Genomic DNA, 23,868 nt, shown 5'->3' on the forward strand with positions numbered 1-23,868 from the left:
TATAGGTGCCTCTTCCCCATCTTGTACTCTCTGCTGCCACATAGCAGCCATCTAAAAACCAGTTTTTGGAGAAATATCCACTAATTTCACCTTTCTGGTATTGTGTATGCAATCTGATAATGGATAATGTGTAACAAGCCTTGTTGATGGGGGGAAGTAGTAGATGTGGTATATCTTGACTTTAGTGAAGCTTTTGATACTGTCCCACATGACCTTCTCATAAACAAACTACAGAAATGCAACCGAAATGGAACTACTATAAGGTGGGTGCAAAACTGGTTGGAAAACTTCCCAGAGAGTAGTTATCAGTGGTTCACAGTCATGCTGGAAGGGTATAATGAGTGGGGACCCGCAGGGGTCAGTTCTGGGTCTGGTTCTGTTCAATATCTTCATAGATTATTTAGATAATGGCATACAGACTACACTTCTAAAGTTTGAGGATTATACCAAGATGGGAGGGGTTGCAAGTGCTTTGGAGGATAGGATTAAAATTCAAAATGATCTGGACAAACTGGAGAAATGGTCTGAAGTAAATAGGATGAAATTCAATAAGGAAAAAAATGCAAAGTACTCCACTTAGGAAGGAACAATCAGTTGCACACATAGAAAATGGGAAATGACTGCCTAGGAAGGAGTACTGTGGAAAGGGATCTGGGGGTCATAGTGGACCACAAGCAAAATATGAATCAACAGTTGCAAAAAAAGTGAACATCCTTCTGGGATGTATTAGCAGGAGTGTTGTAAGCAAGACACAAGAAGTAATTCTTCTGCTCTACTCCGCGCTGATTAGGCCTCAACTGGAGTATTGTGTCCAGTTCTGGGCACCACATTTCAGGAAGGATGTGGACAAATTGGGACCACCTAGGGAGGTGGTAGAATCTCCTTCCTTAGAGGTTTTTAAGGTCAGGCTTGACAAAGCCCTGGCTGGGATGATTTAACTGGGAATTGGTCCTGCTTCGAGCAGGGGGTTGGACTAGACGACCTTCAGGGGTCCCTTCCAACCCTGATATTCTATGATTCTATGATTGGAGAGAGAGAAGAGCAACAAAAATGATTAAAGGTCTAGAAAACATGACCTATGAGGGAAGATTGAAAAAAAGGGTTTATTTAGTCTGGAAAAGAGATTATAACAGTTTTCAAGTATGTAAAAGGTTGTCACAAGGAGGAGGCAGGAAAATTGTTCTTCTTAACCTCTGAGGAGAGGACAAGAAGTAATGGGCTTAAATTGCAGGAAGGGAGGTTTAGATTGGACTTTAGGAGAAACGTCCTAACTGTCAGGGTGGTTAAGCACTGGAATAAATTACCTAGGGAGGTTGTCGAAATTCCGTCATTAGAGATTTTAAAGAGCAGGTTAGACAAACACCTCTCAGGAATGGTCTAGATAATACTTAGTCCTGCCATGAGTGTAGGGGGCTGGACTAGATGACCTCTCGAGGTCCCTTCCAGCCCTATGATTCTATGATAAGCCTCATTCATCACAATTAACTATTATTTGTGGTTATTCTCTTCATCCTTTTTGAACATTCCCCTCACCACTTTCTGCCATTCTCTGTGCTCTCTAAATGCCATAAAATGTGACACCTCCAAAGCAATAACTGGCTTGTTATGTTACATTGGGGATAGAAAGAACATAAGCCACTGAACACTTGAGGAATGTGCTGGAAATGTGTTGTGGTTTTCCAGTGAAGCTCTGCATGCTTTCAAGCCCAGTCTCAACCTTTGCCACATGGTTTGGAATAGAACCCAGGAGTCCTGATGTGTACCTCTGGCTTTGCTCTAACACATAGACTCCCCTTCCCTCCGAGAGCTGGGAAAAGAACCCAGGAGTTTTGAATCTTCATCTACCCTGTTCTAACCTTATGGACCCCACTCCCCTCTCAGACTCAGGGGCAGAACCTAGGAGTCCTGACTCCCAGCCTTTCTTGCTCTAATACACTAGACCCCTCTCCCCTCCCAAAATTAGAACTGACACGACAGATATAAACCTTCATGCTTCAGGGCAGGAGCCTGTCACTAACTGAGGAGGTCAAAAAGAAACTTTTCCTCTGAGCAAATTTTTCCATAATTCCTCTTGGGGGGTTCCTCCCTCTGAATCAACTGGGATGGGCTAGTGTCAGAGGCTGATCTGCATGGATGCTGGTCTGTGCCTTGTTGAAAATCATTGCTAGAGTGGGGTCACTGCAGCGAGTACACCCATGGTCCTCGAGAAGAGGAACAGAAGTAAACTGTGTCATTATTAAAACTAGCCTTCTCTGAAGTTTGAGCCATTGACCAGACACAAGGTGAAAAACCTTCCCGAAGCCCACAGAGAAAGAAGTAGGGGTGAGAGTTCTTGGCAGGGTAGCTGAGCAGTTTAAGATGGATGCTGTAGGCTTTAGTGTTTTTAGGGACACGGATTCCAGTCCCACCCCTGCCAACTCCCAAACCTACTAGCCACTCACAGACCATTGTGTGAAGGGGATGAGGGGTGAATGTAGAGTTTGAGAGAAAGGTGTCCCCCATAAAGCATGACTCGCTAATGAACCCCAACTCCTGTTGTCTCTTGGCATGCCTCACTGTCTAATTTACTCCATCTCTGCCAGCTCACTGACACCCCCAAACTAGAATCCCTTCCAGGACTTTCTAAATTGTTCAGACTCTGGGATCCTCTTCCCAAAACCTTCTGATCCTCTCTCTCTCTCTCTCTCTCTCTCTCTCTCTCTCTCTCTCTCTCTAGCCTCTTCTTAAATGCAATTTGCAATATTGTTCTTCTTTGTAAAAAAAACCCTGCATTCATCAGGGGGTTTAAACCCAGGACCTCACAAACTGGTAGTAAGATTCATACCCCTAGACCAATGAACCTGGGAGTTGGTGCTTCCCCTGTGTTCTCTCACCTTCCTGACGGGTCACTCAGACATCCCTTGATCACGATCACCTGCTTCCTCCCTGCAAACTATCACAGGGTTTCTGGCCTCACAGTTAACCAGTGAAACTCCCTACCACTGGGACTTACTGAGGCTGAGAGAGCTCAGCCTAGTTTAGGGGAGCATTTTCACATTTACACTGTGTCAGGGCCAGGACATAGGAAGCCTTCTCTCGGAGGCATGGGCCAAGGGTCCAGTTACCAGGAATCAGACCAGGTAGGAATGCCAGGAGATCAGATTCAAGAGACAAATCAGAAACAGAAATGACCAACCAAGAATCCAGCCAAGTCAGGATCCCAGGCAGGATCCAAGGTCCATGGCAAGACCAAGCCAACTTGTATGGACAATTTCTTGATTCCTCCTCTTGCTTACATAGGGGCTGTGGCCCAGTCAGGAGCCTTGAATGTCACCCAATTAGAGCATAGGGGTGGGGCTTGTGCCCCAATTGTGGTTCATGGCTCCCAGTCCCAGCTGCTCTTTGTGAGTTGCAGGGTGGCGGGTTGGTGTGTGGTGACTCCCAGGGCCCCATGGACCTGGATTTCAGCCTGCAGGGCCTGACACATGGCTCATAAGAACATCCTGAGTGACTTTAAATACAATAAATAATGCAGAAGTGATCTAATTCCTCCTAGATTTACCATTGAGTTATGGGATTTAGGGATAAACTACTCTAGGGGCAGAACCTCCTGGTGAGCTCCTGCTGCTTCCTGTGAAGTAGTTTGTGGTGTTTAGATGTTGCTTGTAATTATTAGAATTAATTGGCTGCTGGGAGTCTGAAAGGACAGGAAAAAGGAAGGAGGGAGAGGAGTTGAAGAGGCTGAGGGAGAGCTACTGAGGGTGCAGCAGCAGCTTGAAAAAGAGGTTTCCACTTTAAAAAAATAAAGTCCCATTGAAGTTTGTTAGTACCTTGCCTGGCTACTACAACATAGTTGCACCCAGGCACGGTGTGTTCCTATGTTAGATGGACCTATGGTCCATTCCGGTTTGGCAACTTCTTTTCTCTTATGTTCATCTCTGTTGGACATTAGCCAATCACAATATAGGTGACCTATGTACAGCTACCTGAATAGATGAAGAGATACAGTAATACAGACTCAGGTACCTATTTGTGTGGTGGGAGAACGATTTGAAGATAGGCAGGAAGAGAGGGATGAATTGCAATAGATAAGATGAATAAGAGTGGTCCAACCTTTTCAGTGCTGTGGGCCGGATGGTAGTTTGGGGAAAGCTCTTCAGACCACACAGGGAAATATAATTCCAGATTCAAAAATCAGATCTCTCTTCTTTTTTAGGATATAACCATTGAGAGGTTATTGGGGTTAAGAGGTAATAACATTAAATAAGAGAACAGCTCACCTTAACAAGGCAGGGATGTCCCAGAAAGTTTTTATATGGTACTGCATGTCCTTTCTCCTCTTGACTCAGGCAGGAGACTCTGGCAGGGGTAAAGAGTTCTTCCTCCCAGCCCCCACCTCAGGGAAGGAGTCTGTCAGGTTAGTCACACAGAGACAGAGGCAAAACAGAAGGCACAACTTTATTGCAAAAAGAAATGTCTCCACCATTTGGTAAAGATGTGCTGCCATATTCTTCGCCCAGTGCCACCTAGTGACAAAACATTACTCTTTCCTTTTCTGCATTTTAACAATTTTAAATGTAGAAAATATTTTTTTCCAAACTAATATTAACTCTCAACACACATCTGTCTGTTACTCAGCCCTAAATCCTGCAGGTTTTTTTAAACTATCTGGCCAGAACGAGCAATAAACAATGACTAAGCTGTCTTTTATTTGCAATGACTGCCTCTGGCTGGTGGGGAATAGGCTAACAGTCGTCTCCTCGTACTGCATCTGTAAATTGCAGAGTTTGCTCTGTTCATGGTTCATTCTCTGGAGCAAATAGAAGCTGTCAATGGTTTCTGCTGAACTCCACACGCTCTGTCTCAATAGTGAATGATCTGGGCAATGGATTCTTCTCTTTTGTAACACCTGGAGTTCTCCATCCTTTTCTTCATCCAGTTTGACACAGACATGGTCTCTTTTGGGGGTAGATTCTTTCCCAGGGCTAGAACAGGCGTCCTGAGTTGCCTTCCCATTATGGGTGAGGCTGGGCTGTAACCAGTAGCTACTCAGAGTGTCAATCCGTAGCTCGGAAGAGCAGGGATGGATCTTCCTGCTTCAATATTTTTTTGGCTGTCTGTAAGTCCAGCCCTCTCAGCCCCTCCATTTGCTTGTGGGTAGTTCAGGATGATAGTGCTGTGTGAACAATCATAGTTACTTTGCAATTACATCCTCTGTCGATAGTTCTCCTACATCTTCTGGGGTTCCCGTCTCACTTTTCCTCCACTCACCCTCAATCCAGCAGGCAGACAGAAAAGGTCAACCACATTTCAGAGCAACACCTACGATGTTATACTGACCACCATTGAGATGATTGCTCCTCACTATTACCCTACACAGAGGTTGCGTACGATAACTACTACACTTCCATGGGAAGAAGCCCCATCTTTGCCAACTTTGAGTACCACCCCTGATTCCACCTAAGCTACCCATGACCATGCCTAAGCCGGCCACCTCAGACTTGGTGCTGAGAATTCAGTAAATCAAGGGAGAAGTAAGAGGCCACCTAGAAAAAGAAAAAGCCAATTACAAGTGACATGCAGGCCAACATTGTCATTCAGTCCCAACCTATTCAGTGGGGCAAAAAACGTGGCTTTCAACGGAGCATCTCCACACAAACAGACCCTCATGTAAATTGGACTTCCAGTTCCTTAGTGAATCCATTGCCAAGTTAGCTGGGTCACAGTTGAATTACACCTACCCTGATCTCTCAAGACCCACCGAGATCGGGGCCTGCTCCTCTAACCCACTGCTCCCCATTCCCCTCCCACAGCCAGGTTAGAGCCCAGGTGTCCAGAGTCTCAGGCTGTGATCAAGATGGGCCTCCTGCCTTTGTGCCAGGTGCTGCACAGACCCCAACTGACATCAGCCCCCACCTCCTCTAACCCACTGTTCCCCACCCAGCGGTGGAGAGTGAACCCAGGAGTCCTGACTCCCAGGCCCTCTGCTCTAACCACTAGAACTTGCGTCCTCCAAGAAACAAACCCTGTATTTGCAACCCTATGTAATAGTGTTCTCTCCTCTCTCCCCGCTGGGGGAAACTCCTGCAGCTTACCCAAGTCCTTGTTGCTTCACTGTTGTCAGAGCAATGGATCCTAGAAACTGCGGAGCCAAACCTCAACCTGATCCTCCTGCCCACCTTGGAATGTGTTATATAGAGCCCAGCCAGATATGGAGGAGGAAGAGGAGGAAGGGAAACCTAGTAAATAATTGGGTCAGCATCATTTCCTGATATTTGGTAATTAAAAGCAGTGGACCAGCAGGCCATGGGTGGGTGAGGAACAAACAGCACAAGTCCCGCTAGAGACGTGGGCTCGAGGTGTGTCTACCCATCAAGGGAAGGTGCAGTTGTAGCATGGGTAGGTGTGTCCCTGCCAGCTTTAAGCTAGCTACTGTGGGTAACAATATCAAGTGGTACAGACGTCATTGTGGACTAGGTGCTCTGGTACCAGCCCACCAGGGACTTTGGGCACCTACCCTGGTTGCCAGCCAGTGCTGTAGTCGAGGTCAATGTGTCCTCTCTGCTATTGCTACCCATGCTACCTAGATTAAAGCTAGCGTAGGAATGCCCACCCATGCTACAATCACACCTTCATTTGCTGAGCAGACACACCCTGATCCTCTGGCCCTTGCTAATCCAGTCCTAGCCTAGAAACTCACTGCTCTTCTGGTGCCCCCCAGGCCCGACCACAGCCCCTGCTATCCCAGCCCTGGGCTCTGTGGCAGTCATTGAGATGGAATATATGGCCCCAGAGAATCAATGGTGTTAGTGTGACCTTGTCACTGCCGAAGAACAAGCAGTGTTAAATAAGGTTTGGGGTTTGGTATCCAGAGTCATCAGCTTGCTCAGTCCCATGGCAAACACACCATTAACAGTCCTTTCCCCCTTTCACTGAAGGTACAGAAAGGAAGGACAAACAGCTCGGACCTTTGAAAGGTAAAGCATTAAGGCTTTTATTTTAACTTCGTCCCTTATTCCCTTTCCCTGTAGCTGGGGAGAAGTTTTAAAAGGAACCTCTCCTCCCTGTGTGACAGTTTCAGAAATAGTATTTAAAATGGCAATACTGAGCTTCTGGGGCAAAGAAAAAAAATTAGTTGAGATGGGCTGGAACTGTCAATTTTGTTGAAGTCCGATCCTCTTTCCTAGAAGACAAAATGCCACAGACACACACGAGAGGGGAAAGACAAGAACGGCAAAGAGAGAAAATGCAGCTTCTGTCTCTGGTTTTTGGAAAGTTTTTGGAAAGGGTAGGGGACAATTTCCTGGTGCAAGTGCTGGAGGAACCACCTAGGGGCAGAGCTCTTCTTGACCTGCTGCTCAAAAACCGGGAAGAATTAGTAGGGGAAGCTAAAGTGGATGGGAACCTGGGAGGCAGTGACCATGAGATGGTCGAATTCAGGATCCTGACACAGGGAAGAAAGGAGAGCAGCAGAATACGGACCCTGGACTTCAGAAAAGCAGACTTTGACTCCCTCAGGGAACTGATGGGCAGGATCCCCTGGGAGAATAACATGAGGGGGAAAGGAGTCCAGGAGAGCTGGCAGTATTTTAAAGAATCCTTATTGAGGTTACAGGGACAAACCATCCCAATGTGTAGAAAGAATAGTAAATATGGCAGGCGACCAGCTTGGCTTAACAGTGAAATCCTTGCTGATCTTGAACCAAAAAAGAAGCTTACAAGAAATGGAAGATTGGACAAATAACCAGGGAAGAGTATAAAAATATTGCTCGGGGATGCAGGAGTGAAATCAGGAAGGCCAAATCACACCTGGAGTTGCAGCTAGCAAGAGATGTTAAGAGTAAGAAGAAGGGTTTCTTCAGGTATGTTAGCAAGAAGAAGAAAGTCAAGGAAAGTGTGGGCCCCTTACTGAATGAGGGAGGCAACCTAGTGACAGAGGATGTGGAAAAAGATAATGTACTCAGTGGGTTTTTTTGCCTCTGTCTTCACGAACAAGGTCAGCTCCCAGACTGCTGTACTGGGCAGCACAGCATGGGGAGGAGGTGACCAGCCCCCTGTGGAGAAAGAAGTGGTTCGAGACTATTAGGAAAGCTGGAGAAGCACAAGTCCATGGGGCCGGATGCACTGCATCCGAGAGTGCTAAAGGAGTTGGCGGATGTGATTGCAGAGTCATTGGCCATTATCTTTGAAAACTCATGGCGATCGGGGGAAGTCCTGGACGACTGGAAAAAGGCTAATGTAGTGCCCATCTTTAAAAAAGGGAAGAAGGAGGATCCTGGAAACTACAGGCCAGTCAGCCTCACCTCGGCCCCTGAAAAATTATGGAGCAGGTCCTCAAGGAATCAATTCTGAAGCACTTAGAGGAGAGGAAAGTGATCAGGAACAGTCAGCATGGATTCACCAAGGGCAAGTCATGCCTGACTAATCTAATTGCCTTCTATGACGAGATAACTGGCTCTGTGGATGAGGGGAAAGTGGTGGACGTGTTGCTCCTTGACTTTAGCAAAGCTTTTGACACGGTCTCCCACAGTATTCTTGCCAGCAAGTTAAAGAAGTATGGGCTGAATGAATGGACTATAAGGTGGGTAGAAAGTTGGCTAGATTGTCGGGCTCAACGGGTAGTGATCAATGACTCCATGTCTAGTTGGCAGCCGGTATCAAGTGGAGTGCCCCAAGGGTCGGTCCTGGGGCCGGTTTTGTTCAATATCTTCATTAATCATCTGGAGGATGGTGTGGATTGCACCCTCAGCAAGTTTGCAGATGACACTAAACTGGGAGGAGAGGTAGATACGCTGGAGGGTAGGGATAGGATACAGAGGGACCTAGACAAATTAGAGGGTTGGGCCAAAAGAAATCTGATGAGGTTCAACAAGGACAAGTGCAGAGTCCTGCACTTAGGACGGAAGAACCCCATGCACCGCTACAGACTAGGGACCGAATGGCTAGGCAGCAGTTCTGCAGAAAAAGACCTAGGGGTTACAGTGGACGAGAAGCTGGATATGAGTCAGCAGTGTGCTCTTGTTGCCAAGAAGGCCAATGGCATTTTGGGATGTATAAGTAGGGGCATTGCCAGCAGATCGAGGGACGTGATTCTTCCCCTCTATTCAAGATTGGTGAGGCCTCATCTGGAGTACTGTGTCCAGTTTTGGGCCCCACACTACAAGAAGGATGTGGAAAAATTGGAAAACATCCAGCGGAGGGCAACAAAAATGATTAGGGGACTGGAACACATGACTTATAAGGAGAGGCTGAGGGAACTGGGATTGTTTAGTCTGCGGAAGAGAAGAATGAGGGGGGATTTGATAGCTGCTTTCAACTACCTGAAAGGAGGTTCCAAAGAGGATGGCTCTGGACTGTTCTCAGTGGTAGCTGATGACAGAACAAGGAGTAATGGTCTCAAGTTGCAGTGGGGTAGGTTTAGGTTGGATATTAGGAAAAATTTTTTCACTAGGAGGGTGGTGAAACACCGTAATGCGTTACCTAGGGAGGTGGTGGAATCTCCTTCCTTAGATATTTTTAAGGCAAGGCTTGACAAAGCCCTGGCTGGGATGATTTAGTTGGGGATTGGTCCTGCTTTGAGCAGGGGGTTGGACTAGATGACCTCCTGAGGTCCCTTCCAACCCTGATATTCTATGATTCTATGATTCTATGGTGTGACTCTCCCTCGCAGCCTCAGAGCTGGAGAAACACGGGCCTGGCCCACGATTTAACCTGCTGCTCTGAGACCTGGCAACTTGTACTCGCTTGGGGTGTTGAGGGCATTGCTTTTAACTGCCTCTTTGGTATCTGATTTACAGCACTATTGTGAAATATCCAGTCTTATTAGACACAAGGAAAAAGGATAGGTAGAAAAGAGGGGGGGAAATAAGGTGGGGAAGGAAAGTGATACATGGGGGGCAGGGGTGGAGATGAAGTCTCCTATCCCATGTGGTGGTTGGTTTTTAGCTGGAACATGGAGGTGGCCATGTCAGCTGGGTCCCTGTCTCTGGTCAGGACGTCTCTTGGGATTCGGATGAAAGAGGCCCAGGGGTGTCATGCTGGATCCTGTGCTCCCAGGAGATGGCAGGGCGGCAGCCATGATGGTAAAGCTCATTCCTTCCCCTTCGTTCCATCAGTGATTGTTACATTCACTTCCTCTCCTCTGTCAATTTTTCTCCCAAACTTGCCCTTTTTAAAGGACCCCAAAAGACAGTGATGGGTGGAATAACCCCTCCCCTCATTATTTTGGTCACCAGTTAGGCCTAATTTCCGATACACCAATTCTGATCCATTGATTTCCGGCCCCAGACGTCTCTTGTTTACCGGGCATGATCTTAAAACAGTGCTTCAGTGATAGCATTGAACTTAAAGCGAAGCAACTCACCAAACTCCTGAGGCAACTTCACACAGTATCTGGCTGGTTTCAGCTCCGAGAGGGATTGAAGGGTTGTAAGTCCCTTCCCGTGTGACTTGTTACACCTGCCCCCAAATCTAATTTAAAATTAACAGTCTTTCCAAAAATATTCTATTCCTCCCTCCAGCCTGGCTCTGTCTTATTACAGAGGATTGATCTCAGAAAAAATGTCTCGTGACTCTCAGTGGTTACTCTCTGTCCTGCCTTAGTCTGGCAGAAAGTGGAAAAATGTTCTACTTTTGTTAATTTACTACATTTGGCTCCTTTAGCTGGGCAATCACCTCTTGAACCATGATCTTTCCCACGTCTTGTGCATCTAACTGACAAAATGCTCTCTTTTGCCTGGGGCTTGCCCCACATTGCCTTTGGGGATTTATTGCAATTGGTTTTTGCAGGTGTGCTATATCCCCTAGCGTGACTCTGTTGTAAGTCACTTCCTCTGTGTTTCTTCTTGGCAGCCACTTGTCTCTGTTTTGATTTTTATCATCTCCGCTTGTTTTGCTATTTCTATTGCTGCATGAAGGGTTCGATCCCACTTATTTTGCAGTGTCTCTGACAGCTCTCGTCTAAAATGCCAATCTCTACTCTGTCTCTATTGTGCTCTTCCTTTTTGTCTTCATAATCACAGGTTTCTGCCATGCCGTACAAGCCTCTTATACAAGATTTTATAGGCCCCCCGAGACATATGGACATGCTGGTAAAAACACACTCGGTCATAAACCACATTACACCATGGTATAAATTGCTCATCAAACTTAGCCAGCCTCACAGCATAATTGTTCTTGTGGCTCTCCTCTTCAAAGGCAAAGGATTTCAGGATATGTTCAGCTTCCCAGCCCATGGCATAGACTAGGGAACTCACTTGCGTTTAGTTGCAAAGAGAAAATGTGCAAACTGCTCCTTCCCCACATGTGAATCTGATGGTCTGTCAAAGCAGAAGCTCTCTGGGGCATGAAACTTTGGCATTAACCTGTAAAGGGTTAAGAAGCTAAAGGTAACCTCGCTGGCACCTGACCAAAATGACCAGTGAGGAGACAAGATACTTTCAAAAGCTGGGAGGAGGGAGAGAAACAAAGGGTCTGGGTCTGTCTGTATGCTGCTTTTGCTGGGGATAGAACAGGAATGGAGTCTTAGAACTTTTAGTAAGTAATCTAGCTAGGTATGTGTTAGATTATGATTTCTTTAAATGGCTGAGAAAAGAACTGTGCTGAATACAATGACTATTCCTGTCTGTGTGTCTTTTTTGTAACTTAAGGTTTCGCTTAGAGGGATTCTCTATGTTTTGAATCTAATTACAATGTAAGGTATCTACCATCCTGATTTTACAGAGGTGATTCCTTTACTTCTATTAAAAGTCTTCTTGTAAGAAAACTGAATGCTTTTTCATTGTTCTCAGATCCAAGGGTTTGGGTCTGTGGTCACCTATACAAATTGGTGAGGATTTTTACCAAACCTTCCCCAGGAAGTGAGGTGCATGTCCCTGGGCTTGTCAACACTATTATAGCTTCAAGCTGAGACCTCATTCCACAGACAGCCGTAAGACTGGAGATAGAACCCAGGAATCCTCTTTCCCAGCCCCAGCTCACTAGACCTCACTCTCCTTCCAGAGCCAGCATTAGAACCCAGGTGTCCTGACTCCAGATCCCCATCAGAAGCAAGAAGCTGAGGAATTGACAACTTTAAAATTGATTAAAGTGATGGATAGTAATAGGGATCGATGTGACCTGCTAGGCGAAACTAGGACATTATCTAGTTCAGAAGCCTTGACAGTCTGAATTTGCATGGTAATTACATCTTGTGGCCTCATCCCAGCTCAGAGGCTCCATCCATCATACCTGTCGAGAATGCTCATGACAATAACAACGTCCCATGTTGCTGTAGCAGCTGCCAGCCTTCAGAGACTCCCACAATGGGAAGGTCACAAATATAAGTAGATAAATATGGGTGTGTCTGGGATAGACAGATGGACAGAGACAAAGAAAGAGAGAGAGCAGTTTGGGTACCAATTTCCAGTACAACCCCTCCTGTAGATTCAGATGTACTACTAGAACCATTATTCACACCATTGCAGGTTAATCCTCACTATTGATGGCAACAAATCACAGCAGTATAATGAACCTTTTAATTGGTGTTCATTGCCAAAAATGAAAAACCCCAAACTCTTGCTTTTGAGAGTCACATTTTCCTTACCTCAGGTTTGGATTTGTGTGTGGGTCTGTGTTGTGTGTGTTTGAATCCCTTACTTATGTGAGTCTTCATGTCTCATGATATGGTTCTTGTGTGTATGTTTGTGTTGTGTGGGTATATGATATGCCTCTTCTTTGAATGCCTCTGGCATATCTCCTCTTCCTCCTCATGGGTGTTTCTATCTTTTGATGGGTGTGTTTGTGTTTTCTATGGTTCTGGCTTTTGCTTCTGTCAGTCAGAGCCTTATCTGTCTCCTGTGTTGTTTCCCATGTGAACATAAGAACAGCCATACTGGGTCAGACCAAAGATCCATCAAGCCCAGTATCCTGTCCTCTGACAGTGCCCCAAAGGGAATGAACAGACAGGTTATCATCAAGTGGTCCATGCCCTGTCACTCAATCCCAGCTTCTGGCAAACAGAGGCTAAGGACACCATTCCTGCCCATCCTGGCTAATAGCCATTGATTGACCCATCTTCGATGAATCTATCTAGCTCCCTTTTGAGTGTGAGTTTGTGTCTTGTGTGTTTACCTGGATATATTTCTCCAAGTGTTTTTCCCAACATATCACTTTCCTTCCCTTGCCTACAGCCATTGGAGGAGCGAGCAAAATCTCCAACCCACCCCAACACAACCCTTGAAGACTCCAGACCTGGCTTCAGTCCCAAGAGGAAATAATTTACATCCCTCATCTGAGAATATCTCTCTCTCTCTCTCTCTCATTTTGTCCTTCCACATCTCTCTCCTTCATAGCTGGTCAAAACTGTATATGTTGTAACATTGCTAAAAGAAAAGGAGTACTTGTGGCACCTTAGAGACTAACCAATTTATTTGAGCATGAGCTTTCGTGAGCTACAGCTCACTTCATCGGACACATAAAAGCTCATGCTCAAATAAATTGGTTAGTCTCTAAGATGCCACAAGTATCATAGAATCATAGAATCATAGAATATAAGGGTTGGAAGGGACCCCAGAAGGTCATCTAGTCCAACCCCCTGCTCAAAGCAGGACCAATTCCCAGTTAAATCATCCCAGCCAGGGCTTTGTCAAGCCTGACCTTAAAAACCTCTAAGGAAGGAGATTCTACCACCTCCCTAGGTAACGCATTCCAGTGTTTCACCACCCTCATAGTGAAAAAGTTTTTCCTAATATCCAATCTAAACCTCCCCCACTGTAACTTGAGACCATTACTCCTCGTTCTGTCATCTGATACCATTGAGAACAGTCTAGAGCCATCCTCTTTGGAACCCCCTTTCAGCTAGTTGAAAACAGCTATCAAATCCCCCCTCATTCTTCTCTTCTGCAGGCTAAACAATCCCAGCTCCCTCAGCCTCTCCTCATAACTCATATGTTCCAGACCCCTAATCATTTTTGTTGCCCTTCGCTGGACTCTCTCCAATTTATCCACATCCTTCTTGAAGTGTGGGGCCCAAAACTGGACACAGTACTCCAGATGAGGCCTCACCAATGTCGAATAGAGGGGAACGATCACGTCCCTCGATCTGCTCGCTATGCCCCTACTTATACATCCCAAAATGCCATTGGCCTTCTTGGCAACAAGGGCACACTGCTGACTCATATCCAGCTTCTCGTCCACTGTCACCCCTAGGTCCTTTTCCGCAGAACTGCTGCCTAGCCATTCGGTCCCTAGTCTGTAGCTGTGCATTGGGTTCTTCCGTCCTAAGTGCAGGACCCTGCACTTATCCTTATTGAACCTCATCAGATTTCTTTTGGCCCAATCCTCCAATTTGTCTAGGTCCTTCTGTATCCTATCCCTCCCCTCCAGCGTATCTACCACTCCTCCCAGTTTAGTATCATCCGCAAATTTGCTGAGAGTGCAATCCACACCATCCTCCAGATCATTTATGAAGATATTGAACAAAACCGGCCCCAGGACCGACCCTTGGGGCACTCCACTTGATACCGGCTGCCAACTAGACATGGAGCCATTGATCACTACCCGTTGAGCCCGACAATCTAGCCAGCTTTCTACCCACCTTGTAGTGCATTCATCCAGCCCATACTTCCTTAACTTGCTGACAAGAATACTGTGGGAGACCGTGTCAAAAGTACTCCTTTTCTTTTTGCAAAGGCAGACTAACACGGCTGTTACTCTGAAACCTGTAACATTGCTGTAACTCTGTGACCAAAGAGGCAATTAAAAGCAATGTGCTGAACACCACAGGCTAGTACAAGTTGCCAAGTCTCAGAGGGTCTGGTAGGGCTGTGTGCTAGGGCTGGGTTTCCGTGAGACTGCAAGGGAGAGTTACACCAGAGAAAGAAACTGCATTTTGTCTCTTTGCCATTCTTCTCTTTCCCCTTTCGTGTGTGTGTCTGTCATGTTTTGTATTTGAAGAAAAACGATTGGAGTGTAACAACAACGATACCATCAGCTCCAGCCAATCGCAACTAACTGCTTCTTTTTGCCTCAGAAGAACAGTTATTATTACCATCTTTGTCAAGATTCCTTCCCCACTCTGAACTCTATCATACAGATGTGGGGACCTGCATGAAAGAACCCCCCCCCCCCCGCAAGCTTATTCTTACTAGCTTAGGTTAAAAACTTCCCCAAGGTACAAACTTTGCCATGTCCTTGAACAGTATTTTAAACACCAAGTGTTTTAAACAAAAACAGGGAAAGAGACCACTTGGAAACGTCTTCCCCCCAAGTATCCCCCCAAAACACCCCCTTTCCTGGGGAAGGCTTGATAATAATATGCTCACCAATTTGTACAGGTGAACACAGACCCAAACCCTTGGATCTTAAGAACAATGAAAAATCAATCAGGTTCTTAAAAGAAGAATGTTATTTAAAGAAAAGGTAAAAGAATCACCTCTGTAAAATCAGGATGGTAAATACTTTACAGGGTAATAAGATTCAAAACATAGAGAATCTCTCTAGGCAAAACCTTAAGTTACAAAAAGACACAAAAACAGGAATATCCATTCCCTCCAGCACAGCCTATTTTCTCAGCCATTTAAAGAAAACAGAATCTACAAAAACAGCAATACACATTCCCTCCAGTGCAGCGAATTTACAAGCCATTAAACAAAAGAAAACCTAACACATTTTCTAGCTAGACTACTTACTAACTTTACAGGAGTTGGAGAACTTCCATCCTTGATCGGTTCCCAGCAAAGGGTATCACACAGACAGCCCAAACCCTTTGTTCCTGCCCACTCCGCCCTCAAGGTTTGAAAGATTTTTGTCCCCTCATTGGCCATTTTGGGTCAGGTGCCAGTGATGTTACCTTAGCTTCTTAACCCTTTACAGGTGAAAGGGTTTTGCCTCTGGCCAGGAGGGATTTTATAGCACTGTATACAGAAAGGTGGTTACCCTTCCCTTTATATTTATGACACGCCCCCCAAATCACAGATAGTGTTGGACAGCTGGTTCCACACTGGCTGTGATTTCTTCCTGGAGCTCTAGGAGAAAACAGAGTTAATAAGACACATGCACCTCTATATATACTACTAATTGTATACAGACTAACAATATTTTCCACATCTCAAGGATGATTTGAACCAGTTGATTCTGGGAAACTTTCATGGGAGAGTGCATCAGCCACTTTGTTAGAAGCTCCTGAGATGTGTTGGATGTTGAAATCAAAATCTTGGAGAGCTAAACTAAACCGAATAAGTTTTTTTGTTATTTCCTGTGGCGGTATGAAGCCACTGTAGTGCACCATGGTCAGTTTGCAAGTGGAAACGCCATCCCCAAAAGTATGGGCGTAGCATTTCCAAAGCGTAGACAGTGGCGTAACATTCCTTTTCACTGATTGACCAGTGGCTTTCCCTTTCAGACAGTTTTTTGCTGTGAAACACGGCAGGATGCAATATTTGATTCGGTCCTTCCTGCATTAAGATTGCTCCCACACCATGCTTAGACGCATCCGTGGTTACTAGGAACGGTTTGTCAAAGTCTGGGGCCCTTAGCACCGGGTCAGACATGAGTGTTGCTTTAAGCTGGTTAAAGGCTTTCTGATACTCTTCAGTGCACTGAACTGCATTGGCTGTTTCTTTTTGGTGAGGTCTGTCAGCGGGGCAGCGATTTGGCTGTATTGTGGTACAAATCACCTCTAATATCCAGCCAAGCCCACGCCCCCTGCCCCAGCCCTTCCCTGAGGCCTTGCCCCACTTCTACATGGCCCCACCCCCCAATCATACCTTTCCCCCCTCCCTCCATCACTGACTCTCCCCCACCCTCACTCACTTTCACCAGGCTGGGGCAGGGGGTTAGGGTGCAGGGGGAGCATGAGGGCTCCGGTTGTGGGTGCGGGCTCTGGGTGGGGCCATAAATAAAGGGTTCAGGGTGCGGGAGAGGGCTCTGGGCTGGGTCAGGGGGTTGGGATGCGGGGGTGGGGTGGCTCTGGGCTGGGGGTGAGGGTTCTGGGGTGGAGCCGTGGTTGGGGAGTGGAGGGTCCGGGGTGCAGGCTCTGGGAGGGAGTTTGAGTACAGGTGGGGACTCCGGGCAGGGGGATGGGGTACGGGGTCCCGGCGGCACTTATCACAGCTCCCAGGAAGCACCCACCTGGTCTCTGTGGCCCCGAGGCGCAGGGAGGCTCTGTCCAGGAGCTGCCCTCGTACCTGCAGGCGCTGCTCCCACAGCTCCCACTGGTCACAGTTCCTGGCCAATGGGAGCTGCAGAGCCGGCACTTGGGGTGGGGGCAGCGCGCGGAGCCTCCCTGCACCTAGGGGCTGCAGGGACCTGGCGGCCGCTTCCTAGAACCATGAGGAGCCAGGACATGCAGGGAGCCTGGCACCCGCCTTAGGCCCGGGCCCCTGCTGTGCCACTGACCGCACTTTTAACGGCCCAGTCCGCCAGGGTCCCTTTTCGACCGGGTGTTCCAGTCGAAAACAGGACGACTGGCAGTCCTAGCCCTGGGCATCGCAAGGGGCAGCGACCCAGCCAGAGGAGGGACAGGCCTGGCTGCTGGAAATGCCCATGCCCAGCAGAGCCAGTGGGAGCTGGGGCCTGGCTCCCCCAGTGCCACCTGAGCACCAGGGCGGGACATGTAGGGGGGAGGGCCTGTCTGCCGGCACCAGCCTGGCCTTGGGGCTTGGAGTCGTCTCTCCTGGGTCTGGGTCCTGCCCACTGCTGGTGAGGGCTCGAAGCCAGGACTCCTGGGGTCTATCCCAGCTCTGGGTGGGCAGTAGGATCTCATGTGTGTTCGGGAGGTTATGAGACAATGTCCCTTTGGGGTCACCTGCACATCGCCCTGCTACAGCGAAGGTTAAGGCCAGCTCCCCGTTCAAACCTCCGCTCTCCGAAGTGCTGTAAAATCCACACAGTTACTTGGCTTGCCAAGAAATTGCGCTGGCTGGGCCCAGGAGCAGGTTGGGCTGGGCTGGCTGGGCCAGGGGGATCTGGGCCCAGGAGGGATCTGTCTCCACTGGCACAAGCTTTGGGGGTCCTGCCAGACCCCTCTGTGCCAACTCCAGTCCCATTCACCCTGCAGTGTCTCACGGTGCTCATGGGCTCGGGGCTTTGACACCCCCCCCCAGTCTCTGGGCCAGCCCAGATCTAGCCAAACAGGGCTGCCCCCGACTGTGTCAGCCTGGACCGGCCCCCACCCAATCTGCATTGCCCAGCCCCGCTGGCATGCTGGGTGTCGGTTGGTGGTTTGGCCGTTGCTGGTTCCCTCTCTGTGGTCTGGGGCAGGCTGCTCTCCCCGGGACTGCGGGGAGAGGGGCAAAACCCTGCACGCACAGAGGAAGTTTCAGAACCGGGGATGGGGCAACGGGCTAACGGGTGGTGACTCACGTGGGGATGCAGTGGCAGGAAAGGCTGGTGTCCTCCTGGGGTGGACTAGCAGAAGTGTCATATGCAAGACACGGGAAGGAATTGTCCTGCTCTACTCGGCATTGGTGAGGTCCCACTTGGGGTCCTGCGCCCAGTTCTGGGCACCAAACTTTAGGAAAGGTGTGGACAAACTGGAGAGAGTCCAGAGGAGAGCAACACAAATGATCAAAAGGTTAGAAAACCTGTCTGTGAGGAAAGGCAAACAAACTGGGCAGGTTTAGTCCTGAGGAAAGAAGACTGCGGGGGAGCTGAGAACAGCTTCCAAATCTGTGCAGGGCTGTTCTGGAGAGGACAGAGATCCATCATTCTCTGTGTCTGCTGAGGACGGTGTGACGAAGTGGGACTGTTCTTAATGGTTCCTCTGAATAGTGTGGAGTGCCTCAGTTTCCCCTATGCAGTTCTTAAGTATCTAGGTGGTGGGATAAGGGTGTATGATCATTGCAGAGCCCTAGAGGGCACGTATGTGCAGGGGTCTGGACACAGAGAATGGCCGACACACTGTCTCCTGGCAACTGATGGCCCGGGCCCTTCCCCACTGCAAGGTGAGAGCTAAAGGGTTGGAGAACAAAGGAATCAGGTGACCTCCTGGCTCAGGAAAGGGACAAAGCCCAAAGGAGGAGGGGCTGGAGAGAGTTTCAGTTTGAGGCTGGCTGGGGACATGGAGTGAAGTACAGACGCGGTTGTCTGGCTCACTGCCCCCCAAAATGGACACAGCTGAGGGGTCCTGTTCTCTGCACCTACAAGCTCTGTGTTAGACCATGTTCCTGTCATCTAATAAACCTTCTGTTTTACTGGCTGGCTGAGAGTCACGTCTGACTGTGAAGTTGGGGTGCAGGACCCTCTGGCTTCCCCAGGAGCCCGCCTGGGCGGACTCGCTGTGGGAAGCGCACAGAGGGGCAGAGGATGTGAATGCTCCAAGGTCAGACCAAGGAAGGTGGAAGCTGTGTGTCCTGAAGACAGTCTGCTCACAGAAAGGAGACTTCCCCAGGGTCCTGCCTGGCTTCGTAGGGAGCAGTTCCAGAGCATCGCACGGGGACTCCGTGACAGATGGGACAAGAAGTAATGGCCTGAGTCTGCAGCCAGGGAGATGTAGGTTGGATATTAGGGAAAAGTTTCTAATGCTCAGAGTGGTGAAGCTCTGGACCAGGCTCCCAAGGGGGGTTGCATCATTGGATAACCCCCTGTCAGGGCTGGTCTAGGGTTACTTGGTCCTATCTCTGCACAGGGGTCTGGGCTTGATGGTCTCTCAAGGTTACTTCCAGCCCCACATTTCTGTGTTTCTATGGCTGCTCTGCGTGCCCTGCTATTCGGGGGAGCTGCAGGGCAGTGGGTGAAGGGGGCAGGGGTAGGAGATGCCAGCTCTGCCTCCGTGCTGCAAACCCCTTGGGGACAGAGCCTTGTAGATGGTCATGAGTCCCAAGGAAACTTCGAGCCCCATACAGACTTTGCTGCAACCAGATGAGCCATTCACTGGAAAACCTCAGATGAAACCTCTTTGCTCCCGGATCCCCCTCCCTGACACACACCTACAGCTAGCCAGACCCTGCAGAGCTGGGCCCAGACTGTACCTGGTGCTCCAGAAATAAACATTTCCTGTGCCCCATTCCCCAGTGGCCACTGAGCAGCCCAATCTGGGGCCACGCTGGAGCCCGTAACCCATGGGGACTGGTGCCCCCTTGTGGGGAATGGCCCTGTACTGCATTCCCCATCCCATTCCCCCATCTGCATCTGGACTGGAGCCAGATTCCCCTAAAGAGAAGAGGCCCCGGAATCCAGTCCCCAAACCAGTGAGTGAGCCAGGACCCCTGATCTGGGATTTGATCATGGTCACTGCACAGCAATGGGACATGTCTGCTCCTTCACTCATCCCTTTAAATAACTTAGCCAAGTTCTCAAAATAGCCCGAGGGTTTGAGATCTCCAGATGCAGTAACTCTGCCCCAGCCCCCCAAACACACCGACTCGTTCTGCATTGGCAGGAAAGTGTTTTATTGCAAGAAGCAGCAAGGAAACAAAACTCAGGGACAGCTTCCAGAGCCCCGCCTGGGACAATCTTCTCCTCACAACCTGCCCCCAATACTTAATAGATGTGGGATGGGTGGGGGGTGGCTATACTGTATCATGGGCACTAGGGGGCAGCAGAGGGTGGGCGGGGTGTAAGGGGCGGCTATACTGTATAATGGACACTAGGGGGCAGCAGAGGGTGGGGGTGGGAAGGGGCGACTATACTGTATAATGGACACTAGGGGGCAGCAGAGGGTGGGGGGTGGGGAAGGGGCGGCTATACTGTATAATGGACACTAGGGGGCAGCAGAGGGTGGGGGTGGGAAGGGGCAGCTATACTGTATAATGGACACTAGGGGGCAGCAGAGGGTGGGGGTGGGAAGGGGCGGCTGTACTGTATAATGGACACTAGGGGGCAGCAGAGGGTGGGGGTGGGAAGGGGCGGCTATACTGTATAATGGACACTAGGGGGCAGCAGAGGGTGGGGGTGGGAAGGGGCGGCTATGCTGTATCATGGGCACTGGGGCAGCAGCGGAACAGGGTCTGGGGGGACTGACAGTGCTGTGCAATGGGCCCGAGCTATATCGCTCCGTCGTAGTGCACAGGGAGCCCCCCATCACAGGCGATGCGGATGCGTTGGGTGCTGGTGCCCCCGTTGTAGTTGCAGGGCGGTCTCTGTGATCCCCCCTGCAGCCGGCAGGTGGTGAGGGCGAAGGAGGCTTTGCTGACTCGCAGGTTCCCACCTGCCGGGGTCCCCCCAGGGCCGCAGATGGTGGTGATGCTGGCAGCGCTGTCATCGATGAAGGTGTTGGTGAACTTGCAGACTGGCGAGGTCATGCCCCTGCGCTGCATCATCTGGTTGCAGTAGGTCCTGGTGTCCGGGGCGGCAGTCTTTGGGTAATCGACGTGCTGCCTCAAGAACTTCTCATAGCGCGTCTGCCCCATGGCCAGAGCCAGGCACGCGGCCAGCAAGACCAGCAGCAGTGTTGGGTGGGGTCCCCTCTGGGCCATGATACCTCTGCTGCTGGCTCGCCCTGCAGTGGGGAGGAAATGGAGGAATGGACAAGGGGGAGGGGACCTGTTTGCACCATGGGACCTGCATCCACTCATCCCCTCCAGGCCCCCCGCCCCGCCGGGAGCTCCTTGCAGATTGCAGGCTAAGGCTGCCAGGCAGGCAGTCGCTTCATGCCAAACTCCAAAACCTTATTTGCAGAGCATTAAAGTTACCCGGAATTGCCTCAGCCTCTGCCAGAACGTCAAATGCTCCTGAAACCACTAATTAAAGAATTAAGTGGAGCACACCAGCTCCGCCCCACAACCATCACTCAAAGAGGGCAGAGTTAAGGGTACAGGGCTGGGCTGCATTTACTAGGTTCCAGAGATTTGAGGGCTTTTCTTTCTTTCTTTCTTTCTTTCTTTCTTTCTTTCTTTCTTTCTTTCTTTCTTTCTTTCTTTCTTTCTGCCGAGCTGAAGACACCCTTCCCAGCAGCCCAAGTGTGTGATATTGCCCTTCTCCATGGATTAAGCCAGCTCTCTCTTTTTGTCACGTGGATTCTGGTTGGCTAGTGGCCAGTGAGAAACTCTTACAGTCTAAATGGGCAAAGCACACCGAGAAAGGGTTGTTCTTCCCTTGTTACAGACGGGGAAACCGAGACAAAGAGTGGTTAAGGCTCAGCTTTTCAGCTCCCATTTGGTGACTTGGGTCCCACGGGGGTACATGAGGGTTTGGCCTCAAGACCCCTTTAGGGGTTTGAAAAATCCCATCCTAAGACACAGAGAATGAAACCCAGGTTCCCTAAACCCCAGTGGGGAGCCTTGGCCACAACCCCAGCCTGCCACTAACTCTCTGCTTTACCTGTTTGTCCACAGTGCGTCCTTCATCCGCACTCCCAGCTCTCCCCCTTCTGCGACCCTAGATCCTGCTCCTCTCCCAGAGTGGGGGAGAGAACCCAGAAGTCCTGGCTCCCAGCCCCCCTTGCTCCAACCCACTAGACCCCACTACCCCTGCAGAGCCAGTAGAAAACCCAGGAGTCTTGGCTCCCAGCCTCCCGCTTCTAACCACTAGACCCCACTGCCCCAGGAGAGATCTTAGGAGTGCTGACTCTAGATCTCACCTCCTCGTTCTTTTACCCTCTTGCCAAGATTGTGATCTCAGCTGCCTGGGGTCAATCCAGAGTCACCCCTGAGTGCAGTGGGGTCAGGGCCGGATTCTGCGTCCAGCCCCTCTGGGGTCAATCTGCAGTGACCCTCCCTCTGCATTTTCCCCCTGGCTGTGTCTGTTCTCAGCTCACCCAACTCCTGGGGCTCCTGTCAGAGATGGATCCAGCTGCCAGCAGAGCTGAGAGTCTCTGAGTCTCCTTCCCCTTCGGGTGTCATTATATAGAGCACGGCCAGGCATCTGTGGGTGGGATGGGGCAGCTCCTCCCACCCAGGGCCTCAGAGATTCTGGGTGGGGCAGGGAGTTAGGGGAGAAGCGTGCACAAGGCAGGGTCCTGAGACACTGTGAACCCCACAGCCCCAGTGCCTAGTGCATCTCCCCCTGTTATCCTCAGCCCAACGCTATCCCCAAGCTGCGGAGAGAACCCAGGAGTCCTGACTCCCACCCCCCCTGTTCTAACCCACTAGCCCTCACTCCCCTCCCCGATCCAAGTTAGAACCCAGGATTCCTGGCTCCCAGCCTCTCTAACCACACAGTCCTGGTGCCCTGTTACAGGTTTTGCCCCTTATTGGCTGTTCTGGATACCCCATAACCAAACCCCCCAGCCCTGGCAAGTCCCTCTGTGCATTCCTTGCCCAGGTCCCTGGGTAGGGTTGCCAACTTTGTAATTGCATAAAACCGAACCTGCATCCCAAGCCCCTCATCTCCAGTCCCTTCCCAGAGCCAGCACCCCCAGCCAGAGCCATCACCCCCCCCATCCCTGCCCCAGCCCGGAGCCCTCTCCCAAACCCTTAACCCTTCATTTCTGGCCCCACCCACAGCCTGCACCCACAGCCAGAGCTCTCATGCTCCCCCTGCACCCCAACCCCCTGCCCCAGCCCTTCCCTGAGGCCCTGAACCCCTTCTACAAGGTCCCACCCCCGACTCATACCTTCCCCCCTCCCTCCATCGCTGACTCTCCCCCACCCTCACTCACTTTCACCAGGCTGGGGCAGGGGGTTGGGGTGCAGGGGGAGCATGAGAGCTCTGGCTGTGGGTGCAGGCTGTGGGTGGGGCCAGAAATGAAGGGTTAAGGGTTTGGGAGAGGGCTCCAGGCTGGGGCAGGGATGGGGGGGGTGATGGCTCTGGCTGGGGGTGCTGGCTCTGGGGAGGGACTGGAGATGAGGGGCTTGGGGTGCAGGACGGGACTCCAGGCTGGGGCAGGGGGTTGGCATGCAGGGGGGGTGAGGGCTCCAGCTCGGGGTGAGGGCTCTGGGGTGGAGCCGGGGTTGGGGAGAGGAGGGTCCAGGATGCAGGCTCTGGGAGGGAGTTTGAGTACAGGTGGGGAGTCCGGGCAGGGGGATGGCG

The 23,868-nt window shown here is 50.0% G+C and overlaps 1 protein-coding gene across 1 annotated transcript; it reads right to left on the bottom strand.

The window, feature by feature from the left end:
* Positions 1 to 20,809: 20,809 nt before the first annotated feature.
* On the bottom strand, positions 20,810 to 22,713 carry LOC142068739 (ribonuclease-like). The gene is made up of 2 exons (XM_075118556.1): positions 22,655 to 22,713; positions 20,810 to 21,397 (listed from the first exon to the last, which is right to left on the bottom strand). The coding sequence occupies exon 2, from the start codon at positions 21,372 to 21,374 to the stop codon at positions 20,943 to 20,945; it is 432 nt and encodes a 143-aa protein (XP_074974657.1). The 5' UTR covers positions 21,375 to 21,397; positions 22,655 to 22,713; the 3' UTR covers positions 20,810 to 20,942.
* Positions 22,714 to 23,868: the final 1,155 nt, after the last annotated feature.

The sequence above is a fragment of the Caretta caretta genome, chromosome 13, assembly GCF_965140235.1.
Source record: "Caretta caretta isolate rCarCar2 chromosome 13, rCarCar1.hap1, whole genome shotgun sequence".
NCBI classification, from domain to species: domain Eukaryota; kingdom Metazoa; phylum Chordata; order Testudines; family Cheloniidae; genus Caretta; species Caretta caretta.

Coding starts and splice junctions, on each gene's coding strand:
- LOC142068739 (XM_075118556.1), bottom strand. CDS start 21,374: ATGGCCCAGAGGGGACCCCACCCAACACTGCTGCTGGTCTTGCTGGCC.